This window comes from Strix aluco, chromosome 1 (assembly GCF_031877795.1).
Source record: "Strix aluco isolate bStrAlu1 chromosome 1, bStrAlu1.hap1, whole genome shotgun sequence".
NCBI lineage: Eukaryota > Metazoa > Chordata > Aves > Strigiformes > Strigidae > Strix > Strix aluco.
Genome location: NC_133931.1, coordinates 150660267 through 150674753, shown reverse-complemented (window position 1 = coordinate 150674753; position 14487 = coordinate 150660267). Strand labels below are relative to the sequence as shown.

General features: G+C 38.9%; 1 protein-coding gene across 2 annotated transcripts in view; it reads right to left on the bottom strand.

Moving 5' to 3' along the window:
- The window catches only part of LOC141929874 (collagen alpha-4(VI) chain-like), a 45803-nt gene that overhangs the window by 10441 nt on the left and 20875 nt on the right, over nucleotides 1-14487 (bottom strand). For both annotated transcript variants that reach the window (XM_074839882.1, XM_074839891.1), the window contains exons 12-22: nucleotides 13940-14005; nucleotides 12788-12841; nucleotides 11813-11848; nucleotides 8012-8074; nucleotides 7123-7185; nucleotides 6199-6261; nucleotides 4563-4625; nucleotides 4070-4120; nucleotides 2126-2161; nucleotides 1946-2008; nucleotides 1565-1627 (exon numbers count right to left, since the gene is read on the bottom strand). In XM_074839882.1, the coding sequence (XP_074695983.1) occupies nucleotides 1565-1627; nucleotides 1946-2008; nucleotides 2126-2161; nucleotides 4070-4120; nucleotides 4563-4625; nucleotides 6199-6261; nucleotides 7123-7185; nucleotides 8012-8074; nucleotides 11813-11848; nucleotides 12788-12841; nucleotides 13940-14005 (621 nt within the window). The remainder of the gene's footprint in view (nucleotides 1-1564; nucleotides 1628-1945; nucleotides 2009-2125; nucleotides 2162-4069; nucleotides 4121-4562; nucleotides 4626-6198; nucleotides 6262-7122; nucleotides 7186-8011; nucleotides 8075-11812; nucleotides 11849-12787; nucleotides 12842-13939; nucleotides 14006-14487) is intronic.

Here is a 14487-nt window from a genome sequence, read left to right as displayed (position 1 = left end):
AAAATTTGAACTCCACATCCCACAACCTTTATCTTCGCCTCTCTCTACCATAACGCTACAGTTTACAATCATATACCTCCTCACATCCCCAAATGACAACCCCATCTCCATATTTATTTCTTCCCCCTCCAGTTAACCTTCCGTGCCTCCATCTCCTGCCTGAGCTACCTTCCTTGTCTCCTCTGCTGTTTTGCTGCTAGCACCATCACAGCCATTCCATGCTTTTATCTTCTTACATTTCCCAGCAGGTTCCTGTTCTTCTCCTGGTACCGTTCAGCAGGAGTTAACTGTGAATTGCCTGAGCCCTAACAAATGCTTTTGCAGCAGCTTAGTGGTGGTGACTGAGCTGTGCAGACTTGACCCGCATGGATAAATCATGCCACCAAGTTAGAAAGGATGGGTAAAACAGGCCTGTTTTGTCTGGCCCTGTCTACTACCTATCTCTTCCACTTCCCACAGAGTTCCCACTTTCCCATTTCACTGATGCACTGCTACTACAATAATCCCACCAAGCCCATACCTCCCAGGCTCCACTCTCAGTTCTACATCTAAAGAGGAGATCTTGAGTTTGAAATCTCTCTGAAGACTTCTTGACCATGGATTGGCAAGACCAACAGCTATCTGACTCATCAGCATACAAGGTCTTTCTGTCTTTAACGTATGTGAGCAGTCAAGGAGCAGGGAGGGCAGTGCATTCCAGCGGGCACTCTTAGCCATTCTTGTGCCCAGCATCATAAAATAAAGCAGGCCAGGTACATTCCTTGACCAGCACAGTGTAATGACAAAAAAAAATTAAATTGTTTTCTAAATTGCAAGTATCCCATGGACCATGTTATACAAGTAAAAATACTGTTATCAATAATGTTCCACACTTAAACTAAAAGAGTAGGCTTAATAAAGTTTAACAAGAAAATAATTAACAGTAGGGAATTGTTTCTGGTCACTATGGAGCTGATTTGCAGAACGGCTGCAAGATAAGATAGACACATACAGGGATTTTCCTAACCGTCTACAATGTTAGTCCTAAATCCCACTGAAATCCACGATCCTTCCCCCTGCTTAGAGAATAAAACTTTTTGTTGTATAAAATGCAGATCACAGACACTGGAAAAGTGCAAGTACATCACATAAAAGTACATACACACAAAAATACATCAAGACATCTACTTGTATACAGTGAAACACTTTACAGTCAATTTAAGCTTTAAGTGCATGCCTGCAATTGCAAGTCTGATTTTAAATGGCTTTTCTTTTTAAATGAAAAATACATTGGCTTTCTGCAGAACAATCCAGTTCTACATCCTAGTACTCTCTTCTTTTTTAATTAGATATTTACCCAGCCTAAAGACAATACCAAATATTATGGAAGAAATTCTGCCCTGCGTTGTATCATTGCAGTTTCATTTCCAACAGCAGGTGCTCTTGTGCACACACATCCACAGACAAGACATAACTGCCAGACTGATTAAGCACAGTTTACCACATGAAATTATTAAATATTCCATTAGTCTAAAGGCAAGTTTAAGAGCAATCTAAGAGTGACTTTTTAAAATAAAAATGTTACCACAGGTCCTGATGGCCCTTGGTCCCCTGGGTCTCCCAGGGAACCTGGTGTGCCAGCATTACCCTAAAAATAGAAACACAGGTTTTATTCTTTATAATTGCACACACAGGTGCAGAATTTCAGCAGATAAAAACCTCTATAACTAAATTGTGAGTTGGATCCTGCATTTACATAAAGATAGACTACTACCCCTAAGAATTATTAACAACTAACATCTTTAAAGACTTAGACTTGTATTTTCTCAAGTCCTCTCACCCTGGATTTGGCAATAAAAGATCAGAGTGGGAACCAATTTCAAACATTTTTGGTGAGGAAACACTTAAGTCATAAGGGCTTTACTTATAGAACTCTTCACAGAGTTAAAAGATTTATCATCCTTACTCTTCTACCCCTAACTCCTTTGGGTCCTTCAGCTCCTGGAATGCCTGGGTCTCCATCTTCTCCCTGAAAATTAATGAAATCCAAAACTTCATAGGAAAGGAGAAGACAGACAGAAAGACAGATAACCACAATAATGTAAAACAAGACATAAAGAAAGCAAACATGCCTATTTAATCATACCTCTGGACCAGGATATCCTATGAATCCAGATTCTCCCTACCAAAGGAAAGGACAAAGACTTCATAAGAATCTAGAACTTTGTGATGTGCTTAGCATTTGATGCCTTGAAATCAAAAACAATTTCACAATTATTCTTAGCATTACAGCCCACTCAAGTGACAGTGGCTACTACTCTGGTCTCAAATGACACCATTTTAGATTAACACCCTGTTCATTTAAAGGAAGAGCATTTTAAAAATTTCCAAGTTTCTGAATTTTCAAGAGTATTCCATTTCTCAAATAAGCTTTTTATCAAAACTTATTTATGCGTCCTAGTAACATACAGTGCAATTCATGTTCAGTGATCACAAATGTAACATTGAGAACTCAGTGTCTGAATGCAGTTTCAAAACGTTGTACCCTCCATACTAAATAGTGATACCATAGTATTTTGTTGGCATATTAGAAGTCACTTCATTAAGTGACATTAGAGTAACTGTCAGAATTCACACTACTTAATGTATATCCTTGTTTTAAAAGTTCCCTCTCAAGAAGGTGGACATGCTTATTAAACATCATATGACTTTATCCTACAATTGCCAGAAAATTACATGCACATAGGTCCCACATTACACCTAAGAGAGTGTAATGTGACTGTGAACCTGTATAATTAATAGAAACCTTAAGTAAAACCTATACAAAAGGCTGTTCTCTTAGCTATCAGGGGAAACCAACTCTTTCTGGATCACTATTCTGTGGTGAATTGGGTTTTTGCTTGTTTTTATTTATTGTTTTCATTCAGGCCCTGCCAAACCTATGACAGACACATCAGTATATAAGAAGGGCTTTAAGTCAATCCTTTAAAACAATGAATAATGAAAAGAAGATTTAGCAGAAAGCTTTTTTCCTCATTTCTTGTAACAAGGAGGATGTTCCCTGAAATGACCAAGTGGGAAATTCCAAAAGATTAAAAGAACAGTCTTTCATATAACATATATGTAACCTGTGAAACTCTCTCATCAAAGGAAATTGTTGGGGCTAAGAAGGTAAGGAAAGATATTGGATAATAAGAAGCTTCAAGAGCCATTTTAATAAAAATGCCATTTTAGAAAAAGGAGCTCATCAGTTGGAGAGGCTCCTGGGAAGCCTTACATATCTTTTCTATAGCACTATGCTTCTCCCAAAAAAGGGAGAGTGAAACAGATGGGCCTCCAGTGAGATCCACTGGACCACTTCTCTTTCACAAGCAACGGGAAAGGACTAGTACTGTAACACTACATAAACTCTTTGAAAGGAGGACTGCAGCTGTTTCCAAAATCCTGACCATTTTGCTCACAGACTGACCCATTGATGTCACTGGTACCATGATTCTGACCTCATCCTTTCTGCATACTTTTTATTTTAGCTGGATTCTTTTATGTTTTTAGAGAAGTAGGCATTTCACAGCTATTTTTTTCAGGGCTGCGAAGGGAATTATAAGAACTTCTAAATATGTAGCTATCCAGAGGTTAATCCTCAGAGCTTATTGCTGACCACAGGAGCACAAGAACATTTCACATTAAAACAGGGAGGATGTTTGGAGAGTATTACCCTCACCTTAGTAGTCAAGGAATTCCTCCTCTGAAAGAAAAATTAAAAGAGTCCAAGGTGGCTGGCCCACCAATACTTGCCAACAAGAGTGGCTAGTCAAGCTGACTGAAGTGGGGAGAAAGCACTGTGTACTCCAAGAAGTACAATCCCCAAAATCCATATACACACATCAAGTAAGAGAGAACGGTTCTCAAAAGAATATCCTATTGAAGAATTTCTTAAAATGATGGTCGTGGGAAGCCTGAGCCTCTTACTGAAACTCAGAAATGCACTGTGGCCATATCTTACATTTCGTTTGAATCAAATACGGATGGTGATGTTTGATTTGACACTGAAGAATGAAGACTGTGAGACATCCTGACTCTAAGTACTCACCTTTGCTCCTTTGCTTCCTTCAGGACCGTAGGCATCTCTGCCATCCATGCCCTGCACAGGTTGAATATACCATGAGTTAGCTTTTAATAGAGGATTAGATTTACAACCAGTTCTATTTCAGAATAAAAGATAGCCTATTACAATGAGGTGCCCAGGCTGCTAAGACTGATGAAGCAGAGCAAGCTATCACAACACAGTTCAAAACCAGTAGCAAGTGGTGGCAAAATCTGTAGAGAGAAAACAAAGATCAAGGCCACAGTTCTTCCCCACTGTGTGCCCTACCCCTAGCATATTCTCTCTGTCCTAGAGAACCTGAGGGGAAAGATATTCTCTCTAGCACACAAGGAATCTGGTGTCCATAAGAAAACTGAGAACCAAATGTGAAATAGTTTTAATAGTATCAAATAGAGAAAATAGAAGGGAATGAACTGTACTGATTCAGCTGGATGGGTGTTAAACTACAGGGGCCCTGAATTAGGGCAGAAAGACTCACAGGCTTGCCTCTCCATCCAGCTGGTCCCACTGGGCCCTTCTCTCCCGGGTCACCAGGTTCACCCTGTTATAATTGAAACATAAAAGGCATTAGTTTGGCTCATTCAGGAGAATTCTTCTTTCTGAAATGTAAACTTGTCTGCTAGACTGAAGTGTGGTTATACATTTTGTGGACTACTTGATGCCAGTTGAAAGCATTCCATTACAGACCGTGTCTCATGGAAGGTTCCTGGCAGTGCAACTGGGAAGTACTTGGCAAATCAGAATAAGTTGAGCATTCATGCAGCTAAACCCCAAAGGCCTTCATTCAATAAAACTCCCATTGTTATACAGAATTACCAGTGAAAAAAGTGTTTTCTGGAAAAAACTTATATTAATGGTATCAGAACATAACCTGAAATTCTACCAGCCTGAAGCATCAGTTGATAGAAGACAATATTTCTCAGGCAGGCTGTCTGCACTGTGCTCTTAGTCCTCCTGCAAGTTTTCTTTTTTTCAGTTCATTTTTTAGTTCTCACTTTCTTTAATGAACTTTCTTCTAACAAGAACCCCAACATTAAAAAGCACAAAACCAGACTGAGAAAATGGAATGTATGATGGATTAAATTCCTATGCCTCTTCCCAATTTTTGTCACTGTTTCACTGTATGTTTTCACACAGTCAGTGACTCTTTTCATAGTAGCACTTTGACCTCCTGGTACCTGTCTGTCATTGAATGTAATAACCCTTCAAAGAGACTGAAGAGATTAACTAACTGTTATTACTTATGCCTTTTAGATTCAAAGATGCAACAACACCTAAAATGAGTTATTTTGATTAAATAAAGTAAATCTCACATTAATGAAAGTAAGGGATAACATTTATTATAAGTGAACCATAATGTGGACCACTTATTAGTATAAGCCTTTCTGTTTAACTTGATGTTGATTCAGTTCTCAGCATATTCTTTCCTGTACAATAGACACTGTAACAGCCAAGGTTCCTTGAACTGGTTAGGAATCTTTAGAAGAAAAAGGTTAAAATAGCAGCTATGCTTCACTGAACTGAGAAGTTCAGCTTGGACATTAGGAAAAGGTTCTTCACTGAGAGGGTGGTCGAACACTGGAACAGGCTCCCCAGGGAATGGTCACAGCACCAAGTCTGTCAGAGTTCAAGGAGCATCTGGACAACACTCTTAGTCATATGGTTTAGTTTTAGGCAGCCCTCCAAGGAGCAGGGAGTTGGACCCAATGACTCTCACGGGTCTCTTCCGACTGGAGATATTCTGATTACCTGGTACATATTTTCAATGGATTGGACAGATTCTAGGAATCATAAAACAAGCTCAAGGGTCAGCACTGCCTTATCCCTACTGCATTTGGTGAGAAGCCAGGCCCCACTGAGAACCATGACCCCAACAGCAATTAGAACAGCAGTCATGGCAACACTAAAAACTTCTTAGTATATCTCCAATACCTGCAAGGTTACCTTGAACACATCATTTGCCTTCCCATGCAGTCTAAAAGTATCTATAAAACTTAACATTCTTCACATGTTCCATAAGAACAACACAAGTGTTAGCTCATGCTTCTTCAGTCATATTCTGGAACGAATGATACTATTAGACTGCCACAATAAGGTACCTTAAAAATCTTTACCTTTTCTCCTCTTGCACCTAACTTCCCAACAGAGCCAGGTGAACCCGGAGCCCCCAGACTAGCCTGTAATCAGAAATATCAGTTAAAAGGTGCACAATGAAGAAATCAAGGGCTCGCTGCACTCAAGGATTCATTGCCACTTGAAATTATTACAGAATCAGTAGAAATATTAGCACATTAACAGGCTTTTGAGGACGACAGTAAGAGTTCCTGGTCAAGCTATCATCCCAGTTATTTCCTGTTTTCTGTATGACTGCTTTAAAATGTTATTTTCTGTCTACATAGATACCTAGTGAACACATGCATAGTTGCACAAACTATATGTATATATACACACGTACAAATGGGTGTGTAAGCATGAGCATCATTACATGAGTGAAGCAGATGGTCAAGACTGACAGAGTAGGACATTCTAGTCCTGAGTTACACCCAAAATCAACCCCCAAAATCAACAGCATCACACAAGTGAGAAGATCAGCAGGCAGTGCTCAATAGTTACAACCTCATCATACCCTAGCATTAAACCTCACAGGCCATACTTTAATGGAACTACCTGATCATTATCTAACTTTGCCCGCAACCACACCACTGTACATCTGTATTTACACATGTTGCAAGCCATGCTATTAGTCCTGATACTACAGAACTGAGAGTGCAATCTAGAGCTAAGGCATTACTGTGCAATCATGCAAAAAGCTTGGTAATGCTGACATTCACTTCCTATTCACCCACCTAAACTTATTTTCAAGGCTGTTATTTTATCATATGAGGTTGCAAATGTTTCCTTAAGTACTATACTGAAAAATCCCCCATTTCTTCTTTCTATAAGGTTTCTTTTAAAAAAAACTCTTTATAAGAATAATATCAACGCTGAGAATGAAAAGCCCTAATGTGTACAGCAGGAATATATTATTTAAAGCTAACCAGAGGGCCTGGCATGCCTTGTGGTCCTGGAGGTCCTCCGATTCCTTGTAGTCCTCTTGGGCCCTGATGTAAAAAAGCCATTGAAAAAAAAAGTCAGTTCAATGTTGATAGCCTTTCAACAAAGATTAGATTGTTGCAATGACCAGAATCCAAGTGTCTGGATGGTTGCAAGCCTTAATGAACAGGTGAAACTTCTGGCTGTTTGGTTGTAAGGATTTGCCTGTGTGGCGCAGCTGAGATGGTCACTGCCTGAGGACCATATTCAGAGAGCCACTGCAGTGTCTAAGATACTGAGGGAGCCATAAGTAACCCATATCAACTAGGCACACTTTCTCCAGATGCCTAGATCTTAAAACTTAAGAGCATCTTTAGAGCATCTTAAAACTGGAAGCTATTGTAAGCAGTCTACAATGATAATTCTCTTCGAAATGATTCCACCAAGCAAATCTTTAAATCACAAAGCTTTCCTCATTGGTTTTCTCAATCAGTGTATCATTTTCGTAATTTAATGCATACTATAAGCACAGTACACTCAAACGTGCAATAGATTTTATGCACTTATTGCTAGCAATTTCTAATGAATTCATTTTGAAGATATCTGCTTGATAATATCCTGTAAGCTAGAGATGTGTTGGTTAAATTACTTATTTCTGCTACTCACTTTCCTATTTTCATTTCACTAGAAGCTGCACCCACATAAACCAAAAGAGAAACTTGCCACATTTAATTCCTTAGGGTTACAGAGGAGATTTGCCAAGAAAGAATTTTACTCATGATATTCACTAGCTGAAGTAAACAAATTATTTCAAAAGAAGGACAAAAGATCAAGACAGACAACTCATCTTCTCCATAGCTAATATAAAAACAACTCAGAAGTTCTTTTAGTTACCTGTGGGCCTGGAAGACCAGAGTTTCCTGGGTAACCTGCTTCCCCCCGATCTCCTTGCTCACCCTGCCAGAACAAAAAAAAAAAAACAACGACCAAACCAAACAAATTAACACCTGTCATATGTACATCAACAGATAATAACTTAATATCTGCACAGTTTCAGTTTATAGAATGTTTTTCAATGCTCCCAAACAGCTTTCAAGCAGCTTCAAATTCCTGTTGAAGAAAACTCAATTAAAAAGCAAGAGTCGAGTAGCTTTTTTTGTTCTTTAGAGTGCATAATGAATATGAAAGCTGAAGTGCAAGAGGTCAGTTCTATCTGCTTTGCATTTTACACCTCAGCCTCCGCAATATTCCTGCATTACACTTGTCCTTGTCCGCTGCAGAGCCCATGAGAAGTCATGAAGCAAGGATCACAAGGCCAGAGCCTCTTCACTGTTATCCATGGAGAACTACTCTGAGGGGAAACCATGACTTCACAATTCGTCCTGGGATTAGATGTCTTTATACTCCCCATCTTTCACTCTGGTTACTCAGGAAGACAAGTCAAATCTTCCTTGATGATGGCAAAAAAACTGCTTTCCCAGTTCCCACTTCCATAAAGTTGCCATCTGAGGGTGAGCCAGTTTAACTGACATCCATAAGAAATATTTACTGTCTGCTCGATTGAGTAAAATTGTGATAATTAGCACCAAGATATTCCAGGCCTTGCAGATCTCCTTTCACTGGAGAAATTATAAACGTATGTCTGAAGATTCTTGGGAAACAGATGGTTCTGGAAAGAATCTCCTGAGGAAAACTGCATTCAAAAGGCTGAACTTCCATTCTCCACCATATGAATGAAATGAAAGATAACAATCGCAAAAAAAAAAAAAAAAAGAAAAAAAAGGCATTTTAGCAAACTTATTTGTAGCCAGAGTAACAATACTGTAAAATGAAACATCAGTTACTAGAATGATACCAAGTTTACGCCAGCTGTAAAAAAAATCAAATAGAAATAATTTCCACAAAAATCACTTTGACTGCAAAGAAAATGAAAAAATTTCTTAGGCACACTCTACTAGAATCAAAAACCAATAGAAAGTTTTCAGCTACTTTAACTTTGAATCAAACCCAGAAGAGTTGTTGTTCTTTTCTCCCCCCACCCCCCCCCGCCTTTCTTTTTCCTCTCTGTCATGTGTTCCTTTAGTTTATTCTCCTTTCTGTCTTCAGTATTTTGCTTTGTTTTGCTTTGGGAACACAGTGTTGTTCTTGTCTGTGACTCTCAGGCTACACCACACCTTCTGTTCCTTCCACCCGCTGACTACTTCTGACTGTTTAGAATGGCTAGCTGACTTTTTTTTTTTTTTTAAACTATTTCAAAAAATTAGTCTCCCTTTTATCACAAAAAGCAACAGACAATTGGAACTAGAAGTCCTGGGAAACTGTCCTTTACAGGATACGATGAAAAGTGGTGTGTTCATGTTGACTGGAAGGGAAGTTAACAACTTTTTGTTGACGCCGCCATTATTTCAGTGCCTTTTATTAACAGCCAAACCTGTTACAAGTCCTTAGGCGTTAGCTGGGTGAATTCTGGCTCACTGCCCGTAATTTGATCATTTGTCTCTGAGTACATCACCATCAATACCTATCTTCATCTGAAAAAGGGATTCATTGCCATTCCATTCCACTCCAGCACAAAACCTTCCTCTCCAGAAGGACTGGCTGTATCATATTTCCTTAGAGCTGGATCCTGCAGTTCACAGAAGGGCCCTTAAAGACCCTACAAACATTAGGACTGCACAGTTCTGCTTCCAGGCCCTGGGACACCAGGAAGTGTGCACAGTGAAGTTCTCACACCTTGTGCTGAAAGAGCTGTGGTAGCTCTGCAACACCCTGCCATGCAAGAGATCTCGGTGGGAGGACACACACCCAAAATCTCACCCAAGGATGGATGCCAGTGTCATATTGCAGGGTTTACGTTCCATCTAGTTCCTCCAGGAGATGTGGAAGACAGAAGAGGGTAATTCTCTTTGTCATTCAATTTTTACACCTCTTCAGTGTACAGGCTATTTACATAAACTGTGCTCTGAACATGGGTTGGGACCTAGCTTCCAATGCCTACTGACCCACACAGATGTTTTTTGTTATACTTTTAGAAGTCAAAGCTGATCATCAAGTGCTTAAATGAAAACAGTTTGGAAGTTCGCTGTTGCTGTGAGGTTCAGTCATCTCTCTTGTTCCCTATCACATTACAAAAGGGTAGCCTCATGACTGGAGGAGGGGGCCAAGTTCTCCTGCTTGTTAGTACAACAAAGATAAGGTACAAATCCATTTCCACAGACTTAAATTTTTGACCTGTTTTGACCTCATAGCTCACTTGGATTATTTCTTTCTGCTGGTACCTGACAGAAAAATGCAAACAAAAATTTTTAGAGTTCAGCAGCAATCAAATGGAAAAAAAAAGAAAGCACAAAATTACATAACTACTTAAGAAATGGATTTCTTATGTTCTCCAACACAGGGTAGAATTTCAAGACATATTCCATCCTGCAGGTAATGACAGTGTCACAGATGAAATTGTAATGTTTCCCTGGGTTTATATGCACTAAGATAAAGGGGAAATGCTACACCAAGGCATACACTATCTTCCTTATCTGTGTTAACTTTGCAGAGAGACTGGGTCAAATGTGAACTACTTGTACTAGAGCAATTTTCCTGGAGTGATCATACAACCCATACCTGAGAAAGCAAGCAATAAGATAGAGATAAGGGATAGATCTTGCACGCAGATGTATGGGAGTCATAGTTTTAGATGTTCTTATAGACTCCTGCCAGGATGATGGACAAAGGAAAATGTTTATTTACCCTTTCCAAAAAAAAAAAAAAAAAAAAAAAAAAAAGGAAAAAAAAGAGAAAGAAATATAAGTCTTCTCAGGTTCCTAGAATCTTTTTACTTTCACTCTTGAATATATCTGCTTTTAGATTTTCTTTGATAACTGTATTTTGTAATTTATACTGAGACAAACAAGTTTTCTTTTCCAAGAACATTATCTAAAACTTCATTGAAGAGAATGGCAGTGATATCTTTACCAATTACATCTCAGGAAAGTTTCCTTTCATAGTCGCTCCATGGGGTGTAAGTCTAGGAAAACCAGGGCTACCACCTAACAATGACATAAGAGAATTTTCCACCAGAGGATCTTTCTGGAATGATCAATCAGCATGCACTGGGGTTGACCTATTCCTTACATCCTATACAAGCATTCAAACTACACTATATTCTCTTAGATATATACTTGAGAAACTAAATTGTTTTCAGAATCTTGATTCTTTTATATGCTTTGAGTCAGCTTTCAGAGCTTCAGTTAATACTCTGTTGTGTTTATATTTTCATAAAGTATCTTTTAGAACTTGCCTTAATTTTGCCTCTGCTGCATATGCGTGTCATGAATGTATCTGTGTGCAGGGAGCAAAGGAGGAAAAAACTGCCAAACTTTTGGCCTTATGCTGCAAGAATGCAGCCTGACTACTCATTCCCATTATCTTTAGCAATGGTCTTCTCCATCTACACTCCCACATTTGCCTTAATAATAAAAGTAACCATCCTTTCATTTCAATGAAAGCTTTTCAATTCTAAATCCTTTAAGTCAGGAGGGCCTCTGGTACATATACCTGAGAACCAAAGGTTACCTTGGCTGGAAACAGACTTTTGATGTGTCTTGGATCACACTGAAATTTCTCCCTTAAGAGGGGCAAAGAGGTGCTCAGGGTGCACATGTAGCTGCATATAGATACGTAGCAGCAGTGTCAGCCACTCACCTTTAGACCTGGGGGGCCTCTTCGACCTGCTGCACCCTAGGAAGAAGTGGCATGAGAGATTACAATCCAGAACACTGAGCAATATGTGAAACAACAGTTTATAATAAAATACATTACAAAATACAATCAAATACAGGTTATAGAAAGCAGAGATTATTTCCAAAGAACAATGAGAAAAGGGTGGATTTGGGACAAATTCTTACACAAGTAAGCCTTATCAAAAAAAAAAAAAGGCTTTAGACCCTCAGTGAGTGCAGAGGGAAGCCTTCTCAACAAAATTCTGGAAAACACCTTCCAGGTTACTTGCCCCTTGGCTGAAATAAAGAGAACAAGAGCCCTCTTCTCTCCCTCTGAGCTAAGAGGTCTGCACCACTTCCCGCTGCACACTGCTCAGCAGTACTAATGAACATTACTGTTAAACCTCACATCGCTAGAGGCCTTTAGGATGTTTCTGCAGCCTAACTGAGGAGTGATCATCACTCCAGACTTTGGCATTAGGCACCTTTCTGACAGACTAGTAGAGGTGACTTCATAAGTTCCAGTCTCTAGTGGATTAAAAAGGGCAGCTCAGCTGCTAGTCAGTCTTTATACAGGCTTGAACGGGCATAGGGAACTTGCAGTCACAGGGAGGAAGAAGGGATAGATGTATTTATGGTGAGATTATGAAGCAATTAAGGCTCATAGAAAAGGTTGCATTGAGTTTAAGGCTTGTGACTTCACATGAATCAGACCTGAAATTATAGGACACCAAATTCCTGATTTTTAAAAAAACAAAACACAATGCAATACATATAAGCTACTAAATTTGAAGCCAAATATGTTTCACTATGAAAATTTTAGAAGATTTATGTTTCCTCTCAGTGCAGGAGTTTTAAGTGTGGGATAAAAGGAAGAGAGAAGATTTGGTTTTTTCAGTGGGAACCCCAGTGTATCTTGTATCAGTTACTTCCACCCTGTACTGATTACTGTTCTTACATCAGGGCCAGCATCACCCTGCTCTCCTTGGAGTCCATGTGGTCCCGGGTCTCCCTGCAAAACAAAGTAACGAACAAGCTCTTTAAATACGCTTTCTTTTTCTTATACATTCTTTATACATTACTTCTGTTTCTTCTCCTAAGTAATTCCATTGCAATCAGTTGTATCATGTTAAATGCTGATTCTTGCTTTCTGCAAATCATTTACAATGAAAAATTATAAACCAGAGCCATCATGCTTGCTTTGGATTTCCAATCCATCAGTTACTAAGAGCTGATATTTGGTCAAGTCTTTTGTGAAATCATTTTTGTTGACTTCAGCCTTCCAGCTGGACTTCTTAAGATGGGAAAATTTGATGAGGTTTGTTTCCAAAAAGTCATCAAAACACAATTATTCTCTAAAGAGTGACCCTTACAGTTTTTCTGCTGCCTTCAACACACTCTTCATAGACATATATGCACACACATGTGTCTGAACATGTGCAACAACCCTACTTGTTCAGACACAATCAAACTTGTAAAATAGAGGATTTTTCTCACATCTTGCTAGTTCTCACCCTCTTAAGGTTTCATCCACCATCACTTATATACTACTGTCCGACTGCTTACTATCTTTGCTTATTCTTTCCAAAAAGCACACTGGTAAAATGGGCTGTGCTTTTCTGTTATGTTTTTTTTCTTCAGTATCACTCAAGCACCTCTTAAAAATTCAGATATCACTGTATAAGCACACATCCCAGCTCTTATGTTCTAGATACAGGTCAACCACCCTGAGGAAACAGCAGTTCCACAGTAAAATGAGTACAGTCTGCTGATACCCAATGCATTTTTCCCAGCATGGTTTTTAACGGTATCCATACAACCCATTACTAGAAGCCTCTGAAGCTGGTGATGCAAATCTGTGGTAGAATAATATATTTATACTAAATCCTATCTTCCCTTAGCTCTATATTATTGGAATATTTCCATAGTCTTTGTTAACCTTTTTAATTTTTTTTACACTATCAAGCACTTCTCAAAGCTTTCTGTGTTGCAGACATATACTAAAGGCAAAATACAAAACAGGAGAAAAGAGCTACTTAGTCACTGGACAGCCAGTAGAACTTAGCAATTACGCAAATCCTCTCTCCATAATAAAGAACTACTTGCTTACCTGCCGCGCTGAGTTTCCCTTTTCACCCTTAGGACCAGGAACATTATTGCTAGTCCCAGGATCTCCCTGGAAAAGTTAAGCAGAAAGCTCAGCATTTTCAGTGACCACACCTTTATTACTCTGAGTACAGGGGCAAGATAGGGAAGCAGAATTAAATGAGATTTGTCATTGCAGCCAACAAAAAATACAAAGGCTATTTTAAATAAAGATACTTGTAAGAACACTATACAGGAAGTTCTGCAAAGCCCACAACTTCTTTTGCAAAGAGATGAAAAGAAATATTGCTAGTAGGCAACAAATTAAACTCTGAAAATGTGAAGCTGTTCTGGTTGTTTGGGTATAGTTAATTGAGTTAAGATCACAACTAGCTAGTGAGTGTCAGTTGGGGTTACACTAGAATGGAGTTCCATTTAGCCACTTAATGCTAGACACAGGTGAAATCCTGATCTCTCAAAGAGGCAAGTTACCATGACACCTGATTCTTTTTTAATTAGATGACAGAAGTCAACACTATATTTGACTGTTTGGAACAAAGGTCTTTGGAATAT